Here is a 23,156-nt window from a genome sequence, read left to right as displayed (position 1 = left end):
CCAATGGGGGGATGGTTTATATGCATGATGTGTTTTCATGTACTGTCTTATTTAAATGCTATGGAGCTATTAAGTGCAAAATGCTTATAATATGTATGTGGTGTTTCACCTAGCCAGGAAGCCATGGGGTGGTTTGGGGACGGGTACAGCATGGGTGTGTACTGTGTGGGTAATAGACGTATTCCTGCACTTCTCTGATCAGTAGAATAGTTATAACACACATGATATGATTATCTGCTGCATTGCACTGGTTTTGGAACTGATATTGAATTATTGCTTTTAGAACTTATATTGCACATGTAAGTGAGCTTGGGGAGGAAGATCCTTGAGGACCCCTTGTCTTACTGAGATTTCTGTTTAGAGATCTCACCCCACGTTTGGGGCACTTATTTCAGGTTCAGGTAATGCGGGGGTTGAGACCTCTAGCGGCAGGAGGCCGGAGCTTAGCTGATATTGCTGTTTATATGATGATATGTCTAAATGATGGGTTATGCCTGTTGCTTTATGTTATTAGCTTGTTATGATTATTGTTGCTGCTGTTGAGACTGTGTTAAGCTTTGTTGCCTTATTTGGTGAGCATGGGGATTGTCCATGCCACATTGTTTGACTTTGTCTTAGTTTAGATGCGAGTTGTAATAATGTATCAGGATATTGTCCGTGCTACGTGTTGTAGTCTCGTGATTTTTAGATACTCACTGTTAACTTATATTGAGGTATTCCAGTTAGATGTCTATTTGCAATTTACATACATGCAATGTTTTGGAAATGAATTAAGTAATTCAACTTGGTAATGATAATGAAGTCATAATTGAAAAGAAAAAGATATTCCGAATTTTTAATTAAGTGTGGCTTAATACAATGGCATGTTAACAAATCGGGTTTACACGGGGTGTTACAGTAATAGCGCAGCTAATTAAATGCGGAAGCTAACTTTTTCTTTTCAATTATGCCATCATTAATCATTAACCAGGTGGATTACTTATTCTTTTCAAAACATTTCCTGTATGTAAATTGTGATAAATAACTAACTGAATAACCTCGTGGTATAAATAACTGTGTATCTAGTCATGACACTACAACACGTAGACCAGACAAAATCCTGATACATTATATAACTCAAGTCTAAAAGCATAACAGAAATCAATGTGGCATGGACAATCCACATGCTCACCAAATCAGGCAACAAAGCCAAACAATGTCTCAAATGATTAATCATATCATAATATCAAGGTTTGTATAAATCCAAAAGCGATAACAGGTAGACATGCATATATCAACTCAGCTCCGGCCTCCTATCGCTAGAGGTCTCAACCCCCGAGGTACCTGTACCTGAAAATGTGTTCCAACACGGGGTGAGATCTCTAAAAGAAATCTCAGTAAGACAAGGGGTCCTTAAGGATCTCTTTACCTCAAGCTCACTTACATGTGCAATATAAGTTCCAAAACAGTATAATAATATCATTTCCAAAATCTGTGCAATGCAGCATATATCCATGTCATGTGTGTAAGAATCCTACTGGCCAGAGAATAAAAATGTAGGGATTACATATGTCTACAACCTACAGTACAAGGAACATCGCTTGCACCTCACCCACGGGTTTCCATCTTGTATGTCTCCACATACTCAGGATTACCGTCTAGGTGGTACACCACATACATATCATATGGCAAAGCACTCATAAACAACTCAATAGCATTTCAGTAATCATCACATAATTTCATAAAAACACATCATGCATATTAAACCATCCCTCCATGAGGTATGGTGGAACCAACAATGGGAAAAACTGAGGACACGAAGCTTACCTCTCAAGCTATCAATCCAAAAATGAATCCACACCAGCCCACGTCACCAAACAACCCACTCACAGTCTGTTTATAACAGAAACATTATCAACATTCAACCTCTAGAAGTTCATTACATTACGATAACATTTCCTTTTTCGTTTACATCCTTTCTAGTTCATAATTTTCAAGCATTAAGCCCCATAATTAAAGGTATTAATGTTTCCCAACAGTAATACTGACTTCCTAGGGCATCATGCCCAAATGGGAATCTTCCCACGCATTAAAACTAGTTTCTGGTCATTCTGACAGGGGCTAATCGATTACTAAACAATGGGTAATTGATTACTCCACATGGTAACCGATTACCAAAACAAAGTAATCAATTATTGCACAAGGTAACTGATTACCACACGAAAGGTAATAGATTACCATGCGGACAAAACAAAATTCTACAGAATTTTTCTGCATAATCCGCAATACACAAGCTTCCCCAAGGTCCAAGGTCCGATTTTTTACCAAAACAGATGTTCGAAAACACTTAACATGCATAGATTAACAACTCTTAACTTGATTAATCAAAGTTCCTTCTTTTAGTGACTTAAACAAGCTAAAATCATGTATTTTCAAAGGAATGATCAAGGTACCAGTGGAGTCTCAAGAACTCAAAAAATGGAAGTGATTTGGTGCTCCCCACACAACTCCACCACACTGACTTCACAAGGCCACGAATTTGCGAAACAAGGTTGGTCCTTTATACCAAAAGGTAGCTTCTTGAAGCCTCAAATGACAAGAAAAAGGCTTCCTCAACAAGAACCCAAGAATACAGCCCCTAACCACCACTCACAGCATCTAAACACTCAGCAACAAAAAGCCTCTCACTCCTACAAGGCCTAATACTAAGTGTTTACAAGATTGAAGGGGAAGAACCAATGAGAAAGGTGGTCACTTGATGGTTTTCCATGGAGAAAGATGAAGGTGGCAAGGTGGAGGCACAAGCTTCAGGAAAACTTCACGTAGGAATATGAAATCTGACCTAAAAATCTGTGCCACTTGGTATTTATAGACTACTTACGTTTAATCCGTCAGTATTAGCTTTAATAGCTCCGCTAATCGTTTTAATCTCAAATTTCATATTCTGAACCTAGCCATTTTTCTAGGATTTTTTATATTTTTATTATAATTTTTCGCAACACTTTTTTGGTACGCGTATACACGGAGTCGGTATAAGTTCTGACATTAGTTCTTATTATTTGGACTCCAAATTTGATATACCAGTCCTAAATATTATTCTATGAATATTCATGCACTTATTATAATTTTTTGGGATACTTCATCGGTACGCACTTATACCGTGAAGCAAAACCGGTATCTGCACTTTTCGTCAGAAAAGCGACTTTCAGCGTTATTAAGCCCTTATAATAATTATTAAGTCTTCTCATAATTATTCCATGTCAATTATGAATTTATTTCCTAAACTCATAATTAATTATTTAAATTCTTAATTTAACGGTGCGGGTTGTTACACGCACTCTCTCATTCCATAAACAATGTTATGTGCCAACAACCAAACCAGCAACACTAAGTGGAAAGACACCAAGGAACTCCTACCAATCCTTCTAGACGTAAAAGACCCTTGATCGACAAATTAAGGTTGACGCTCATTCCACTTGGTTTCAAAGGACCAACCAAAATATGTTGGTGATTCTAACCCTTGTGAGTGGATTGAAAAGTTTAAAGCACCAATGACGTTGCACGAGGAAACTGATTTCCTCTTGTGTAGAACTTTTCCCATTCTCCTAGGTGGGAGGGCCCTCGATTAGTACATAAATTTGCCGACCAGATGTATATCCACTTGGGATGATTTAGCAGCCAGGTTCAAGAACCAATTTTCAGGCACCGAAAAATGTTTTCAACGAATGAAATATTGCAATACAGTTGCACCGAAAAATGTGTCAAGTGAAATTAGTATTGTAGGATTGAAAATATGTTGGAAAAGGTATTTAGGACCAAGAAATATGATTATTGATGAAATTTGAAGGGTTTTTGGAGAAACGTACCAACGGTGCACAAATCAGGCTAAAACAGTTATTTCACCGAATTAACGGGAAACTCCGGATTTATCTGTTCAAGGGTAATTAAAGGAATTTGGTGAATGTTAAATTTTTGATTTAATGGATAGTTCATGAATTAAGTGGAGATTAGTCGGTTAAGTGAATGATTTGAAATGATTTGAATTGTGTGAGGTGGCATGTGGGACCCACCCTACTTAAACAACTTAAGAAACATGGTCTTAAACTATTCATCATCTTCATCTTCCCCTCTTCTCTCTCCAAAAATCGAAACCTCCTCTTGGATTAGGGCTTGGAAGTTGCTCCATCACTCCTCCACCAAAACCACTCGCACTTTAAATGAAATTTAAAGTAAAAAACCCAATGAGTCTAACCCACACATCCATTCCTCTTAAAAGTCCCTAGATTTTGAGAAATCGTCCCTTGAACCTTGCGAAAATTTGAAGAGATGGTGTCAATGGAGCTTATTGCTTGAGTTGTGGCTTGGGGAACATTCGTAGGAGTCTTGGACATTGAATTGTGGTAAGTTTCCATATCTATTGGTGGATTTTCTTTGAGATCATAAAATTGAAAACCTAAGCCTATGTGCGATGAGTTTGGGTAGTTGGAGACCTCAAAATGACTTTGTGTATTAGATAAATGTTGCTTACAATGATGAATTATAGTGATTGAGCTCATAAAATTTATTGTGGAAAAAGTTCGTAAGTTTGTGAAATTTTGGATGGATGAACATGAATTTGGAGAAGATGAGTTGATGAAAAATTGTGAAATTGAGTTGGGGATTAGAAATGATAGTTAATTTCATGATGGATGGTGCATTAGATGATTGAAAAATCAATTGGTAATCCCTTGGCTTGTGATGACATGAATTCGGCCACTTAGAGAAAAATGAGCAAGAGTGTGCAAAATTGTGTAATTGGATTTGTTGATGCTTGAATCATGTATAAATGGATTATATGAGTGTGTAATGTATATGGATTGAGAGAAAAATCACTTGGTACCCCTAGAGTGTATATTCGGCCATATAGGTAGATTTTAAGGAAATTATAAAATTGGATGTTTGATTTGATGAATTGAGTTAGTAGGTGCTTGAATCAATTAGTGTGGACCTAATTTAGTACCTTGAACCTTGAAAAGGCAAGAAAAATCCCTAGCCCCATTGATGATACATATACGGCCTTATAAGGTAATTGTGGCAGAAATTATGCTAACTTATGAATTGTTCAAATTGTAGGGTTGATATGGTATTATGTAAGGTTAAGGAAACCATTGGAGTGATTGAATAAAATTAACTACATGGATATGGTGTTTTGGCCTTAAAGGCCGAATTGTGAACCATATAGAGGGGAGAGTGTATTGCTTTGAATTATGACTTGTTTAACAAGTTGATTGATGATCATGTGTGTATGATCATTGTAGGTTGCCTCCCTCGGATGAAATCCTTGAAGATTAAAGCTTGGAGCTTGAGGATTGTCTTTGATCCCTGACCAAAAGGATTATGGTAAGTATTGAACCACTTGTTGGTATGGTTGTTTGGATAACCAAATAGGTTGTCATTGTGGTACTAAATGATGTTGGAAATGACCTTTTGATGTAGGCATTTCGTGTACAAGTTGAAGCTTGAAATAGCTTGTGATTGAAGCTACCTAGTTCGGGAGCTTCAAAGAGGTAATCTCTTGGTACTGGGGTTAATCCTCATGTGTGCTCCACCATGCCCATTGGGGTAGTGGTTGAAAGTTGTTTGATGCAATAGTGTGAATTATGACATGATCATGCATGTGTATGTTGAATGGTATATTTGAGTTTATACTGTATCTCTAGCCAGTAGATAGTTGCCATATGTCGTAGGGGACTTCCACTAGAGAGGCCTCCGTAGGGAGTTTCAGTTAGCCTAGGGCCATAGAGTTGTGATCCGTTAAGGAGCACTCTAGGAATGTCTCGGGAGTTATAGTTATGGGTGCCTTCGAATTATATCCCGAGGATATATTCTTGGATGAGGAACCGATTGATATGTCGTATGTCGTATGTCGTAGGCCATTGGGCCGTGTGATTTGTATGTTATGTTTATAGTTATATTATTGTCATTTTACATCTGAGTGAGCCATTGGGTTGAGTGATCCTCTAGAGCCTTTGAGTTACTGAGATATATTTATATATCTCACCCTGTGTTATGGGGCTATGTTTCATGTGGATGTAGCAGTGCAGGTGTTTTGGGCAAGAGGCCCACTAGTTGATGATGAGGAGAGCATTTTGGAATGCATGATGATAGTTTGTCTTTTTGCATTTTGGGATTTTATTGGATATGTTAGACTTAGAGCATGAACATGTTGTATTGCATGAGTGATGATGTATACCATGCATGGTTGTTGTTCATGTTGTATTTTGGCTAAGTCTAGTGGTATGTAATTCCTATTATTTGGAGCATATTGATTTAGTAATTATATTTGGTATTGGATAAATGTAATTGAAGAATTATGGATCTTGTGTAAATTAATTATTAATGTATATGATATGGCAGTAGGCCTATTTTAGGATTGTAATGTTATTCAAATTGATAAATGCATCTAATTGAATCATGTGATTGAAATGAGAACTAAGTTGTCAAATGACTAAGTAATGGATTGTGGATTAAATAAGAAATGAGGCAAATGTGTTGTGGGTTATAAGAGCACCAAGGTATGTTGAACCTTGTGTGCCACCCTTGTCAATTAGGTACAAATTGAAGGATTAGAACACACTTTGAGAAAGTGGGATTAGTTAATAAAATAAAGGAGATGTCGTCAAAATTTCTAAGAAATGATCAGTTTTTAGGCCAACTTTGGGAGATAAAATCTCCCTCCATAGATGTCCATTTATGTTCATTAGACAGTTGGTTACCTGTTTAACTCATTAAACATACCAAGACACCTCTTTTATTCAACAAAACACATGACCAAGGTTGGTACAACTCACCAAAGCTCAAAACAGTGGAAGAAAGGCTCTTGGAGCTCTCAAATCTGCCTCTACAGGTCTGACCTTCAAGGCACACGAAAATGGTGATCAAGAGTGATCCTTTCACACAAAATTTCACTCCTTAAAGCTCCCACAACCAACACAAAGCTCCAACCACACCAACACAAGGACTCAGCCCCAAACCTTGACTCAAACCAGCTCCCACAACTCAGACGATGGGACCTCAACCTCCCAAGACACTCACCCAAGTGTTTACTCAACCAAAGAGAAGAAGAAATGGAGCAAAGGTGGCAACTTGGCTCACAAATGGAGAAGAAAGGGTGACAAAGGGGTGGCTGACCTCAAGCTCAGCAACACTCACGTAGAGAAAATAGTGGCACCTAAGGTTTAGTGCCCACTAAGGCTTATATAGGCGGTTAAGTCACTTAACACACAGTATTAACTTTAATTGCTACGCTTAGCATTTTAATCCCAAACTTTGGAATCTGAAACTACACATTTTTCCAAGAATTATCATATTTTTCTTACAATTTTCGGAGTACCTTTTCGGTACGCGCTTTTCAAAGCCAGTACCGGTTTCTAGCACCAGTTCTCATTATTTGGACTTCAAACTCATTTTACAAGTCCTACATATTATCCTAGTAATTATCATGCACTTATTATAATTTTCTGAGATACTCTTTCGGTACGCATTTATACCGACTAGCAGAACCGGTATCTGCACTTTTCTTCCGAAAAGCGATTTTCAGCATTATTACTCACTTACTATAATTATTAAAGCCTCATAATAATTATTAGGGTCAATTATGGAATCATTTCCTATTTTCTCATAATTTATTAATTAAAATTCCTTAATTAACGGTGCGGGTTCTTACATTCACCCCACCTTTTTAGGATTTTGTCCTCAAAATCAGAATATACCTGTCTCGGAAGTCGGGATACTGCCAGAGAAGCTCTTCCTCTCGCTCCCAGGTACACTCCTCAGGAGTTCTTCCTGACCATTGCACTTTGACCATCGATGATCTTGCTCCTCAGCTGCTTCTCGCCACGATCGAGAATCTTGAGTGGTCCGACGGGAGTCTTTAGGTTCTCCTGAACCTCCACATCATCCGGTTGCAACACGTGCGAAGGATCCGCTACGTACTTGCGAAGTTGAGACACGTGAAATACGTCGTGGATGTTGGCTAAGTTCGGAGGCAAGGCAAGCCGGTAGGCAACAGGTCCTGCTCTACCAAGAATCTGGTATGGCCCAATAAACCGCGGGCTTAGCTTCCTCACTCCGAGTGCCCGTCCAACACCGGTGACAGATGAAAGTCTCACAAACACGTGCTCCCCCTCACTGAACTCCAATGGACGATGCTTGACATCGTAGTAACTCTTTTGGCGATTATGTGCCTGCTTCAGTTTTTCCCTGATCATCTGGATCTGTAGGGTGGTATCTTGGACAAAGTCCAAGCCAAACAACTCACGATCCCCAACCTCAGACCAACAGGTAGGTGTGTGACACCTCCTACCGTAGAGCGCCTCTAGGGTTCCATGCCCAGGCTAGCATGGAAACTGTTGTTATACGAAAACTCCACCAATGGAAGGTACCTATCCCATGCCGAGCCCTACTCCAATGTGCAAGCCCGCAACATGTCCTCCAAGGTTTGGATAGTCCGCTCAGTCTGTCCATCAGTCTGAGGGTGATAGGTTGTACTCAATCTCAACTGAGTACCAAAAGCTCCCTGCAGCGCCTCCCAGAACCGAGATGTGAACTTCGGGTCCCTATCACTAATGATACTCTCGGGCACCCCGTGAATTGTCACAATCTCGCGAACGTAAAGCTTGGCCAACTGCTCTGTAGTGAAGCTCACCTTCACTGGAAGAAAATGGGCAGACTTTGTCAATCTGTCCACAATAACCCATATCGAGTCACAGCCAACCTGAGTCTTCGGCAAACCCATAACGAAGTCCATGGAAATGCTCTCCCATTTCCACTCTGGAATCTCAAGAGGTTGAAGCTTACCAGACGGCTTCTGGTGTTCAATCTTCACCTTCTGGCAGATCAAACACTTGGACACATACACAGCTATGTCCTTCTTATTCCAGGCCACCAGAAATTTCTCTTCAAGTCTTGGTACATCTTTGTAGCACCAGGGTGAACAGTAAACTGTCCCTTATGGGCCTCCGCCATAACCTCTTCGGTCAAAGGACCTCGAGGAATCACAACACGCTTCTGAAACAACAGAAGTCCATCCTCATTCCAAGACACACCGTCTTGGTTCTTCACGTAGTCGAGACACTCTCTCTGTACTTGCGCCTCTTGGATCTTCTCCATAAGCTCATTCCTGACTCTCACAGTCTCCATCTCGAGAAGTGAACCCCCAAACAAGGTGGTCACCTTCAGATCTCGAAAATTCTCTATGAGGTCGAAGTCACCCATCGTCAAACTGGATAGACTCACGGATTTCTGACTCAAAGCATCAGCTACCACATTGGCCTTGCCAGGATGGTACTTCAACTCAAAGTCGTAGTCCTTCAGAAATTCCATCCATCTCCTCTGCCTCATGTTCAGCTCCTTCTGATCAAACAGATACTTCAAGCTCTTGTGGTCACTGAACACCGCAAACTGCATGCCGAACAGATAATGCCTCCAAATCTTGAAAGCAAACACAATTGCAGCCAACTCCAAATCATGAGTCGGGTAGTTCTCCTCATGAGGCTTCAACTGCCTCGAAGCAAAAGCAACAGCTCTACCAGACTGCATCAACATACAGCCCAGCCACTTTCCAGAAGCATCACAGTAAAGCTCAAACTGCTCCTCAGGATCAGGAAGGATCAACACAGGTGAAGAAGTCAATCTCTCCTTCAACTCCTGAAAGCACGCCTCACACTCGTGAGTCCACACAAATGGAGTCTCCTTTCGGGTAAGGCGAGTCAAAGGGAGAACCATCGTGGAGAAACCCTTGATGAACCTCCGATAATAACTTGCCAAACCTAGGAAGCTCCTCACCTCCGTAACTGTCTTGGGCCTCTCCCAATCCAGCACGGCCTCAATCTTGTTGGGATCCATGCAACTCCATCCGCTGAAATCACATGCCCCAGAAACTTGACTGATTTGAGCCAAAACTCACACTTAGAAGGCTTAGCATAAAGCTTTTTCTCCTTCAGCACTTGCAGAACAATCCTCAGATGCTCAGCATGCTCCTCCTTAGTCTTGGAGTAAATCAGAATGTCATCAATAAAGACGATCACAAACTGATCCAAATATGGCTAGAAAATCCAGTTTATGTAATCAATGAACATTGTCGGCGCATTTGTGAGTCCAAAAGGAATCACCAAATACTCAAAATGACCGTATCTCGAACGAAACACGGTCTTCGGGACATCCTCCGGCTTCACCTAAATCTGATGGTAGACTGGAGATCAATCTTGGAATACACGCAAGCACCCCTGAGCTGATCCAACAGATCATCAATCCGAGGAAGAGGATACTTGTTCTTGATCGTCACCTTGTTCAACTTCCTGTAGTCAGTGCAAAATCGCATTGTCCCGTCTTTCTTCTTCACAAAGATGACCGGTGCTCCCCAAGGAGACACACTCGGCCAGATGAATTCTTTCGCTGAAAGATCCTCAATATGCTTCTTCAGCTCATCCAACTCCGGTGGCGACATCCGATATAGGGCTAAAGAAATCGGCCCAACACCAGGCAACAAATCAATGGAGAACTCTATCTCCCGCTGTGGCGGAAACTCAGGAATCTCCTCAGGAAACACCTTGAGGAAATCCCCCACCACAGGAATGCCAGTGATATCCTCATATGTCCCACTCACCAAACCTCCCAACATGACATAACCAAATGCCCCTGCTCTCAAGGCCTTCCTAGCCTGCAGCAATGAAATATATAGCGAGGAACTAGCTGTGGAATCACACGGAGACATCACCACGCGCTTTGCACAACAATCAATCAGTGCACAGTTTTTAGACAACCAATCCATGCCCAGAATAATCTCCAAGTTGGCCATCGGCAATCCTATCAGATCAACCGAGAACTCAAACCCATCCCACTGAAATGCTACATCGCGATGTACAGTGGTAGAATCACATATTTCTCCGGTGGCGGTAGTCACCCGCAACGGTGGAGAAAGCACAGACATGGGCAACTCAAGCCCCAAAGCAATCGGGGTAACAACAAACGAATGCGTAGCCCCGTAGTCAAACAGTGCATCAACAGCAATACCACCAATAGACACAGTACCTTTAACAAGGTTCGGAGCGCGGTCCGACTGCTGCCTATCCAAGGTGTACACACGCCCAACAGAAGGTGGCACCGCAGGTGCCGAAGTGGTAGTCATCGGAACAATCTGCAAAGGAATTGCCTGAACAGCTGCAGCTCTCGCTGTCGACGACGAACAGTCTCTAGAGAAGTGGCCCTCCTTGCCACACTGGAAACAGATCAGCTGACCTGAAGCACAACGACCAGCATGCTCCTTTCCGCACCCCGCACATCTCGGAGTGGAAGGAGGCGTAGCAAAACTCCCCTGCTGTGAAACAGTCCTCTTGAACTGACCAGGCGCCTGCTAGTCGCCAACTGTTTACCCTTGCCCTTCCCAGCAAACTTCCTGTCCTTCCAAGAAGTAGAAACAGGAGTGGAACTAACAGCCCCCTTGGTCTCGTCGACCTTGGCCCTCTTGGCCTTACTCGCTATGCAGACATCCTCAATGTCCTTACACTGCTGAACCAGTGTACCAAAATCCCTCGAACCGGTGTACCGAAATCCCTCGAAGCAGCTCGAGCAATATGCTCAGCAATCACCTCACTAAGTCCTCTGCGGAACTTAGTAGCCAGAAACATCGGAGTAGGAGGAACCATCCGGAAGTGCGCAAACTTCACCAACTCATTGAACTTTGCCAGGTACTCGTCAACAGACATCGAGCCCTGAACCAATCTATGAAACTCCCCCTGCTTCCTCTCCTGCGCATCGTAGGGAAAGTATCTGCCCAAGAAGCATTCCTCAAAGAATGGCCACGTCAAAGCACGACCCTGCATCTCATAAGCACGAGAGGTGTTCGTCCACCACTCATGGGCATCGCCCTCCAGCATGTAAGTCGAGAACATCAGCTTCTGTGGGTCTGTACACTGCATGACCCGAAATATCTTGTCCAGCAACTCCAGCCTTCTTGCAGTAGCAATAGGATCCAAAGACCCCTCAAACACAGGTGGCTTATGCTTCTTGAAAGCATTCAGCCGGCGATCTAACACATCACGATCCTCAGCGGCCTCTACAAGAGTCTCCCTTGTCTCCGCGACATGAGCAGCACTACCAATGTGACTCAAGGTCTCATCCTGAACACTAGGTGGAGGCGGCGGCGGCGGCGAAAGTGGTGCCTAGCCTACAGCAGGACCAGCCCTCATCTCCACCAACATGACTCTAATCATTGTCATGTTCGCCATCTTGTTCGCCTCGAGGACATCCTCAGTGGTCCTCCGGTTCGCTTCACGAACCTCTTCTGCGGCTATCCGGTTCGCCTCGCGAACAGCATCAATCATTGTCGCGTTGGCCAATCTCGTGGCCTCTTGATCGGCTAACCTAGCCGCCTGCATCTCAGCCAATGCAGTCAGGATAGGATCGGGTTGATCCTCGGAAGTCTCTCGTGTTCTCCCGGACCTTACCATGACTCTGCACAAGTTACACAAATTATGAGTTGATCAGGCCCACGCAATACGATTACATATGCATTATCATAATAAAATTCGATGGAGTAAACACACAAGACAGACACAACCAAACATCCTAACTATTGCAATACATACAGGCTTTTCCCTCGAACCATTGCTCTGATACCATAAATGTAACACCCCGTATATATCCGGTAATGTTATCATACTATCGTATTAAGCAGCACTTAATTAAAAACGAGGAATATCTTTTTCTTTCAAATTATGATGTCATTATCATTACCAACTTGCTTATTAATCATTTAATAAAACATCGCTTGTATGTAATTGCAATAAAATAGCTAACTGAAATACCTCATAACATAGATAATATAAGTGTGTCTCTAGAACACGGGACTACCACAAGTAAGCCGGACCAACTAGCAGGTTATACAACTCCCATCTAAAAGTACTAACATAAAGTGTCATGGACAATCCCCATGCTCAATCAAATAAGGCAACAAACCCAACATCAGTCTCAACAACAACATAATCATAAATAGCGGGAAACATAAACAGCATCCAAATCCAGTCATGGCAGCAATACAGCATAATATCATAATCAGCTAAGCTCTGGCCTCCTGCCGCCAGAGGCATCAGTCACCATACTACCTGAACCTGAAATAAGCATTCCCCAAACGTGGGGTGAGATCTCTAAACAAGAAATCTCAGTAAGACAAGGGGTCCTCAAGGATCTTCCACCCCAAGCTCACTTACATGTGCAATATAAGTTTAAAAGCAGTTCATCAACATCATTTCTAAAACAGTGCAATGCAGCAGATAATCATGTCATGTGTGTCAATTCTATTCTACTGGCCAGAGAAATGCAGGATTTATATACGCCAAATACCCATACATAGTGCAAGAAGCCACTTGCATTCACCCTGGATCACCATATCGTATGACGCCACATACTCAGGCTTACCGTCAAGATGAAACAACACATGCATATTAAAAGCCATTACACATAAAGCTCAACAATATTTCAAATATTCAAAGCATGTAACACAACATGCATATAACCACACCCCCATGGGACATGGTGGAACCACAACATGGCTAAACCGAGGACACGAAAGCTTACCTTGCAAGCTAACACCCAAAGCTAAGAGTCCACAGCTCAAAGTCCAAACACAGCATATTCACAATCTGTTATGGACCAATACTATATCAATAATAATGCACCACAAGCATATAACTTAAAGACAACGTCTTTCCTTTACGTTTTACGTCTTAAGGCTCCATACCAAGCCATAAGCCATTAATCATACGATTCTGACTTACATTAAATAATTACAGAAGTTCAACTTCCTCAACTAGGGTCCACAAACCCATAGATCAGTCCTGGATGAACAGTACGCTACTGTTCCTCGCAAACCCAGAATATCCGGATATTCCTCGGGGACATATCCGGATATGCAATATCTGGATATCTCACTGACCATATCCGGATATCCAATATCCGGATATTCAAATTCCCATATCCGGATATTTCTCGGGCAGATATCCGAATATTTCACGACAGAATGCAGAAACTGCATTTCGTGAAGATATCCTTCCAAGGTTCCATTTTTAACATTTCCATAAGCTTAAACATGCACCTTAAGGTTCATTTATGTTCATTTGACAGTTTGTTACTTGTTTAACTCATTAAACATACCAAGACACCTCTTTTATTCAACAAAACACATGATCAAGGTTGGTACAACTCACCAAAGCTCAAAACAGTGGAAGAAAGGCTTTTGGAGCTCTCAAATCTGCCTCTATAGGTCTGACCTTCAAGGCACACGAAAATGGTGATCAAGAGTGATCCTTTCACACAAAAGTTCACTCCTTGAAGCTCCCACAACCAACACAAAGCTCCAACCACACCAACACAAGGACTCAGCCCCAAACCTTGACCAAAACCAGCTCCCACAACTCAGAAGATGGGACCTCAACCTCCCATGACACTCATCCAAGTGTTTTCTCAACCAAAAAGAAGAAGAAATGGAGCAAAGGTGGCAACTTGGCTCACAAATGGAGGAGAAAGGGTGACAAAGGGGTGGCTGACCTCAAGCTCAGCAACACTCACGTAGAGAAAATAGTGGCACCTAGGGTTTAGTGCCCACTAAGGCTTATATAGGCGGTTAAGTCACTTAACACACAGTATTAACTTTAATTGCTACGCTTAGCATTTTAATCCCAAACTTTGGAATCTGAAACTACACATTTTTCCAAGAATTATCATATTTTTCTTATAATTTTCGGAGCATTTTTTTGTACGCGCTTTTCAAAGCCAGTACCGGTTTCTAGCACCAGTTTTCATTATTTGGACTTGAAACTCGTTTTACAAGTCCTACATATTATTCTAGTAATTATCATGCACTTATTATAATTTTCTAGGATACTCTTTCGGTACACATTTATACCAACTAGCAGAACCGGTATCTGCACTTTTCTTTCGAAAAGTGACTTTCAGCATTATTACTCACTTACTATAATTATTAAAGCCTCATAATAATTATTAGGGTCAATTATGGAATCATTTCTTATTTTCTCATAATTTATTAATTAAAATTCCTTAATTAACAGTGCGGGTTCTTACACCTTTCTTATTGGATAAACAAGAGTTGGTTTGAAAGTAATGGTGTTTGTAACAATTGTGAACTATTCAGTATTTCGTGAACAATTCAAAGAGAAGTTTGAAAACTTAAAGTAAAAAGTTTGAGAGTTTGAGAAAAATATATAAAAAGATATTGCAGTAAAGGACTCCAACACTTTTCTGATCCCCACCTTGTAATATTGATTAATGTTTATATTTAATTACCCAATTGATCAAACAATTCACCATCTAATAATTAATTAGTTAAGCCCTAATCCCTTAGTGATCTTAACTTTATTAACCCTATTAGAATCCTAATCCCTTAGAAATCCTTTTTCAAGTTAATCTTTTAACCCAGTGAATTTTCCACGTTTGCAGTTCATGTAGCATATCCCTAGTGCATACATGAACTGTTATTTTACCCTTGTCATGAACTAGAATCCCAATATTCCTATTGAAAACCCTAACCCTCGCAATCCTAATAGAGTGATCAATTCTAAAAGAATTAAAAGATGAAGAACAGGATAAAATAAATACAATTTTAAAATAATTAAATATAAATTTAACCAAACTATAAGGGGTTCACATCAAGGGTTGTGACCCTTACCACAATAATAAAAAAACTAGCCAGATATATTCATGTCTGACAATTCAAAGAATTGAAAAGAATTCATAAAATAAAATAATAAAACCAGAAAATTAGAGAAGAAACTTGCTCTGTGCTCTGCCTCCGTCTTCCTCTCTAAGCAAAAGTGTGTTTTTCTCTTGAGGTTTGAGTCTCCTATTTATAAAGTCTTTGACCTGGTGGAGAATCTTGATCTAATCTTTTCCGCATCTCACTGTAATCTTGTCTCTGATTTAAAAAGAATTTAATGCTGATTGTCCGCACCTTCCACGCTGTGAGCGTGGGAGTTTTCTTCATAATCCTGGAGCACCACGCAACTAGCGTGGTTTCCACGCTGCAAGCGTGGGCTTTTTGAGGGTATGGCACTACTGGCGTGGTCCCCACGCCAGTAGCATGGTAGCTTCTGCCTGAATTTGATCTCTAGCGCTACTCGCGTGGTTCCCACGCCAGTAGCGTGGTAGCTTCTGCCTGAAAGGGCTCCCTTCACGCTATGAGTGTCATACCCACGCTGTGAGCGTGGGCCTTCAGTTTAGCTTTTCTTTTTTAGCTCCAATTTGTCTATTTTTCTTACGAAATCAACACAAAATCAGTATGCAATCTCTGATTAAGATTTTGACAAATCAACAGTGATTATTGCCCCTTTTGCTTAAGATTTTATCAACATTCTTTCTCTTTTTGGTTTAGATTTCCTTATATGTTGAACGCATATCATATGGCCCGCCATGAAATAACTGATATTGGCGAGGTTAAGCAAAAGGCACAATATTTTATGTGGATAGAAGAGTATAAAGGTAGCAGAAGAAAATATAGAGTAGAAAGTGAAAGAAAGCCCAGCAGAAACAATAAAGGAAAATCCAACAGAAACATAAAGTCGCTAGTGTAATAAAGCATCAACATAAATAAAATATGAATTCATCCATATATATAGATGAATTTTTCCCTTGGACGAGATGACAGAAAAGTCAACAACACCAGGCATAATATAACACCTCGCATTTCTAAATCATATATTAATATATTAAATGTGGATTAAATGGCAGGATTAGTGAAAATCCTGAAATTAAGGTCAAAATACAAAGGAAGGGTAAAACGGTAGTTAGCCAAACGCGTAACCCTAGGAAGGTAAAATTGAGTAGGAGGTCTCAAATGGGAAAATTAACCCTGGAAATGGATTCAGAACGAAAAATTGAATGGTTAGGAAAGTTTCTGAAAATTTGGTGAATAGTGTTTTTACCGGAAAAAATATCAGGTACAATTGCACCGTAAAGCGTGCTGAATGAATTTTTAGCTCTAGGTTTGGATATAAGTTATAAATGGTACATAGGACTAGGAAATATGATTTCTGATGAAAATTGATGGAAATTAGAGAGTTTGGGGAAGCGTGCCCACAGCGCGCATAACAACTTAAAAATGTGATTTCTCCGAACGACCAAAAACTCCAGATCCATCTGATCAAGGGCAATTAAAGGACAATGGTTAATGTTAAAAATTAGAGTTTCTAAATAGTTTATGAAATTATGAATGTTTAGCGGAATAGGCGAGAGATTCGAATTAGTTTGAAATCGCGTGAGGTGACGGTGGGATCCACCCTTAAGTGGACTTAGCCACTTGTCCCATTCACTATTCATCATCACTTCTAATCCCTTCTCTCTCTCCAAAAGCTGTGAACTTCACAAAGAAAGAGGGGAGGAAAACTTGGTTGATTCTTGATGATTTTGCCACTGAATCCAACAAAATTTGTCACCAAACTTCAAGTAAACGACTATCCGGACACAACCATACCATTCACAACCTTTGAAACTCACTAAATTGGGAGGAATTCACCATATTAAGCCACAAAAATTTGAGAAGATTTGGTGGTCTTGAGTTGTTTGATCAAGCCATTGCTTGGATATCACTTGGAGGAGTCTTAGGCCTTGATTGTGGGTAAGTTTCCACACTTTTTATTGGTTGAATTGATGGATCCAAATTCATGAAACCTAGAGCTATTTTGCATGAATTGATGTAATTAGAGAGCTCAAATTGAAATTGTATATTAGATGAAAGTGACTTAGAATGATGTTTTGGAGTGATTGATGTCATAAAAGTTATTGGAGAATTTGGATGGTAACTTAGGAAAATTTTGTGTTGAAATGTCATGACTTTGTGGAAGTGATATGTTGCAGGATTGTGTAATTGAGTTGTGGAGTATTTGTATGAGTTAATTATAAGATTGTATGATGTGTGGAAGTGTGAAATTGAATTGAATACTCTTTGGTTGGGGAGCATGATGATTTCGGCCATTGTAGGGCATATAGGTGTTGATGTTGTAAAAATTGTATGATTGATGGTGTGTGGTTGTGTATGGTATTTAAATGAGTGTTAAGTTGGTTGGATGCAAGAGATTTGAGGTTGGAACCATTGGATATGCATAAGTGTAGAAATTGGCCTAGAAGGGAATAATTGGAAAAATGGTGTTGTGATGGAGTTGGATGGAAAATGGGACTTGAAATGGTGTTGTGGTAGCCTTAGAATGCTAATGGTAAATTAAATAAAATTACGAAAATCATTTTGTAAATTTAGCCTAAAGAGGTCGAACCTATGTTGTGGGGAGGGTTAATTTTGGTGCGTTGTAATCTTGTTGATTGCTCCTTGTATTGATGATCCTTGTGTGATCATTGTAGGTTACCTCCCATGGAAGTGAACTCGGAGCTTTGAGCTTAGTGGGTTGCCTTTGGTCCCTGACCAAAGGAATTTTGGTAAGTCGTCTTGAATCTATGCATGATTAATTAATAAGCTTGAATATATCTTGATTGGTTGTAATTGAGATGGAAATGACCTATAAGTAGGCATTTCTTGTGAACCGAGCTCGGTGACACTGTGATTTGGAGATATCAAGCGAAGGAGATTATTCAGGTAATCCCTTGGTACTGGGGTTTGATCCCCGTGTGTGCTCCACCATGCCCGTTGAGGGTAATGGTTGGAGGTGTATGTTGGTAATGTAGTATAACATGCTCGTGCATTATTGTACGTTAGTGGTACATAGGATGTATCGAGTCTCTGGCCAGTAGACAGTTTGCCTTCGAGCGTTATGAACTTCCACTGGATAGGTCTCCATGAGGGAGTTCCAATTGACCGGGGTCGTGGTGCGTCATCCGTAGAGGAGCACACTAGGAAGTCTCCGGTGGATATGGATGGAGGGTGCCTTGGTTGATGTTCTGGAACACTGTTGGGCGGTTTGCTGATGGTGGAAAAATATAAGTTCTGATAGGGGACGTTCCTCTGTTCTTGCAGAACACATATTCGTCCCTTAGTTCCAACCCAAGTGCGCAAGTGCGCGCATCAAGTAATAAAGGGAGTATTAATGCCCGAATTATCGTTCCCACGAGGATAAAGTGCTAATTATTGTTTTATCACTGTTTAAAAAGAATGAAAATGAGAAGAAAAGTTATTAAATGAACTGTCTGGTCAAACGTTCCCTACTGACTTGACAACGTTCATCAGGAACAGTAGGTTCAATCTGATGGCAAACAGTTGCTCGCTGCGTTATGTGATCCTTCCTATTTAGAAGAAGGTGAGATAATAATCATTAGAGTTTGTATAAGTACTAAATAAAATAAAATAAAAACTACTAAAACAGAAATAACTATAATCAAGAGACAATAGGGTGGTGGTTAAAACAGTTTAACAGAAGGAACAGATTCACTGCTTCACTCTTAAAGGGGTTGTTTTCTCTGCTCAAGACTTAGCACCTTTTGGCTTTGTCCCAGTTTCTTTGCCTCCCAACTCTGATTCCTCAGCTCATGGTCTAGATGGCTCACAAGTTTCCATATTCCTATGCTCCCTTGATTCCAACAGGTACTTAGTTCAGAACCTTAAAATGGACGAGTTGGCCCCTTATTCCTAAGGTGACCAGTAGCGTTTTTGCCATGACATCTACCTTCCCCCAATGGCTAAGCTGTCTGAAATCCCTTCCTTATGGAAGTTCCTTTCTCAGTATGTACCCAATTTCCATTGGCGCACAATGAATATAGCTTACTTAGCCAAAGAAATACAAAAAGCTTTGGTCAAGAGTTTTGAAAATAGTTCTTTAAGAGTTTCACAGTTTACCCGTTCCACAGATAGTTCAGCTCATGGCTGATAGTTTAAACATAATTATTCTCAACTGAGATCACATAGACCCGAGATTCAGTCAAGAGATAACGATTGGAACGAAGAGAAAAACATTTATATTAATTTAAAAGACAATTTACAAAAAGAAACAGAAAATGGAGAAAGATGGGTATTTGCTCGTGAGGAGTCTTAATGGTTGTTTACAGAGAAGAGAAGAGGGGTTGTCACTTAGCCACAGTTACAACTTAAAATTAAACTAAGTTACTAACTACTACTAAGTGATCTCTTCCTATCGGACTGCAAACCCTCCAGGATTTGATGATGTTTTTGTGTGAGGGTGGTCCTATTTATAGCTGGAAAAGGAGTGGCAAGACTGTAATTCCTTTGGAGCTAGTTGCTTGAATGAGGGGACAGGAGTGTGGCAGCAGAGTGTGAAGCTTACGTGAATTGCTGGATGGAACAGGGTTTGGTGATGATTAGCCGTTGTTTGCAGACCTTCCCATGCTTTGCTTTTGTTTTCAGCCAATGAGAACTCTTGATTCTCTGCTCTTCATGTTTCCGGCTGCTCAGTTGGTGCACCGCCTTTCTTTTTAGAAGTCTTTAACTCTACGTTACCTGCAAAGTGTTCAGAAGCATTAAATGAATAGAGCAGGTGCATTAAATGCATCTCAGTCCGTTCCCCTTTTAATATATTTTAAAGGAATACGTTACCATCCGTTCCCCCACTGTGTTTTTGTCACAAATGTGTAAAACAATTGATTTTCATGCTGAAGTTGCTCATGAGATGAGGGAACGTATGGTATTTTGCCATCAAAATGGGCTTAGATGGAAACGAATTTACGTCCCATCAAACACCCCAAAACTAAATTGTTGGTTGTCCTCAAACAACTCAGAAATATTGTATTGGTCTTCCCAATTTAAAAGAATAGCATAACATAAAGGAACTTGAGCAAGTGAGCAACCATGAACTTTTCAAAAAATGAACTACTCTCCATAGTAAACAGTAAAAGGATTCTATACCCAGATAAGAGAAGTTTGCTGATCTTTTGTCTCACTGTCACTCATGGGTTGGTGTTCGCTCTGTCCATTCCTGGATGTGATTCTTCAGAACTTGCCTTTCTGCTGTGTTCCTATGAAGTACAGCTGTCTTCCGTTCCAAGGGTTCTTTGATGGGTAAGTGTATGGAAATGTGGAAGAAGTGGTGGTCTAATTTGTGGGATCAAGGAACGTTTAGCTTTTGTGCCTTTGAACTTGGACTTTTTCTGTTTTGAGGGAACACCTTTTCTTGAACCTTTTTCCCCCTTTAGAGGAAGGTTTTCTGGTTTTTCTTGAATTCTTTTGAATGGTTGTTCCCCTTTTTCTTTATTTTTCTTCTGTCCTTTTTTGTTCATTGTTGAGTATGTTCCTTGTTCTTTCTGATTGACCAGATGGTGTATGATGGAGGTGAGGTGAGTGTGTGATTCTGTTTTGATCCTTGACAGCAGAATTCCTCTATCTTCAGCAGTACTTACAGCATTAAGGCAAGCTGAAAAGTTTCATTGTGGTTACACCTCAGGAACGCTCTCAGAAGTAGGTGTTTGGCATTTTTCCGTTCCTTACAAGTTTGAGTTCACACAGATCAACTTCTTTCAAAAATATGAGGATTAAATTCCCTGCACTGTTTCTATTTTCAAGTACTCAGAGAAAGAACAAGCATGATTAGTCAGTGACTTTGTGTTTCATGTATGTTAGTTAATCTAAAAGAATTGTGCAGTCTTAATACTATAACTGAAATGCATGCATATACCAAACAGTTTGATCAAAAAGTCTTTTTCATTGCAAAAAAGATTAATTACAAGGGAACGAAAAGAAACTAAATTAAAAACAGAATTGAAAACAAACTAAGCTAAGATATTATATATATATATATATATATATATATATATATATATATATATATATATATATTTTTTTTATTTATTTTTTTGGGATTGTGTGGTCAGGGACCAACCCAAAACTACGTTCCTGGAACGGAACGTACTTTATTTGGACTTTTTGGAGAGGAACATCAGATGTTCCCTCCTTTTTGGGAGCTATGTGGTTATGGATAACCACCCCAAAACTTTGCTCTTTGTCAGAGAGCAAAATGTATCTACTGGGTTGCCTCCTAGTCAGCGCTTAGTTTAATGTCTTTAGCTAGACATGGTACTTACCTCTCAAGGGGTTTCAGAAAGAGGGATACTTTCCTCTTTTTCATCAAAGGTTTCATCATTGTATAGTTTCAACCTGTGCCCATTTACCTTGAAGGAACGGCCATATTCTGAACCTTGGATTTCAAAATTTTCGTTTCCTGCATCGTTAACAATTTGATATGGCCCGATCCATCTTGATTTGAGTTTACCTGGGAACAGTCTGAGTCTAGAGTTGAAGAGTAGCACCTTCTGACCGATTTTGAGATCTTTGTTCTGATCCTTTTATCGTGCCACTTCTTCATCTTCTCCTTGTACAATTTATGATTTCCATATGTGTTCCCTCTGAACTCCTCTAATTCTTCGAGTTGCAGCAATCTCTTCTCTTCAGCTGTTTTTTCATCCATGTTGAGGGTTTGGACTGCCCAGTAAGCCTTGTGCTCCAGTTCGAGGGGGAGGTGGCAAGCTTTGCCAAATATCAATCTGTATGGGGAACACCCTAAGGGTGTTCTATATGCTGTTCTGTAAGCCCATAATGCCTCGTCTAACTTGAGAGACCAGTCTTTTCGAGAAGGATTAACTACCTTCTCTAAAATTCTCTTAACCTCTCGGTTAGAGACTTCAATGAGACCACTGGTTTGTGGATGATATGGGGTTGCAACTTTGTGTTTGACTCCATATTTCTCCAACAACCTCTCAAGTTGGCGGTTGATGAAATGTTTCCCTTCATCGCTGATGAGACAACGTGGGGTTCCATATCTGGTTAATATGTTCCTCTTTAAAAATTTTATAACCACCTTAGCATCATTAGTGGGTAAAGAAACTGCTTCTACCCTCTTGCTTACATAATCTACAGCCATTAATATGAATTTGTTCCCACACGAAGAAGGGAAAGGTCCCATGAAATCAATGCCCGAAACATCAAATAATTCAACTTCTAGGATCGGATTGAGGGGCATTTCATTTTGTTTAGTCAAGTTACCTTCTCTGTGACATTTATCACAATTTTTTTCATATTGAAGTGCATCTTTAAAAGGGAAGGCCAGAAGAAACCTGATTGAAGAACCTTGGAGGCAGTCCTGATTCCACCTAGATGTCCTCCATATGGGGACGAATGGCAGTGTTGAAGGATTTGAGGTTGTTCTTCTTCTGGGACGCACCTTCTTATCATTTGGTCT

General features: G+C 40.4%; 1 protein-coding gene across 1 annotated transcript in view; it reads right to left on the bottom strand.

The window, feature by feature from the left end:
- Positions 1 to 22,838, bottom strand: part of LOC133306142 (uncharacterized) — a 28,287-nt gene extending 5,449 nt beyond the window's left edge. Inside the window, exon 1 of the mRNA XM_061506419.1 lies at positions 22,191 to 22,838. Coding sequence (XP_061362403.1) covers positions 22,191 to 22,838 — 648 coding nt within the window. The remainder of the gene's footprint in view (positions 1 to 22,190) is intronic.
- Positions 22,839 to 23,156: the final 318 nt, after the last annotated feature.

The sequence above is a fragment of the Gastrolobium bilobum genome, unplaced genomic scaffold (assembly GCF_033153095.1).
Source record: "Gastrolobium bilobum isolate Gb01-03AN ecotype WA unplaced genomic scaffold, APGP_CSIRO_Gbil_v1 utg218231, whole genome shotgun sequence".
NCBI classification, from domain to species: Eukaryota; Viridiplantae; Streptophyta; class Magnoliopsida; order Fabales; family Fabaceae; genus Gastrolobium; species Gastrolobium bilobum.
The sequence above is the reverse complement of the archived record's forward strand: the minus strand, read 5'-3'. Positions and strand labels throughout refer to the sequence as shown.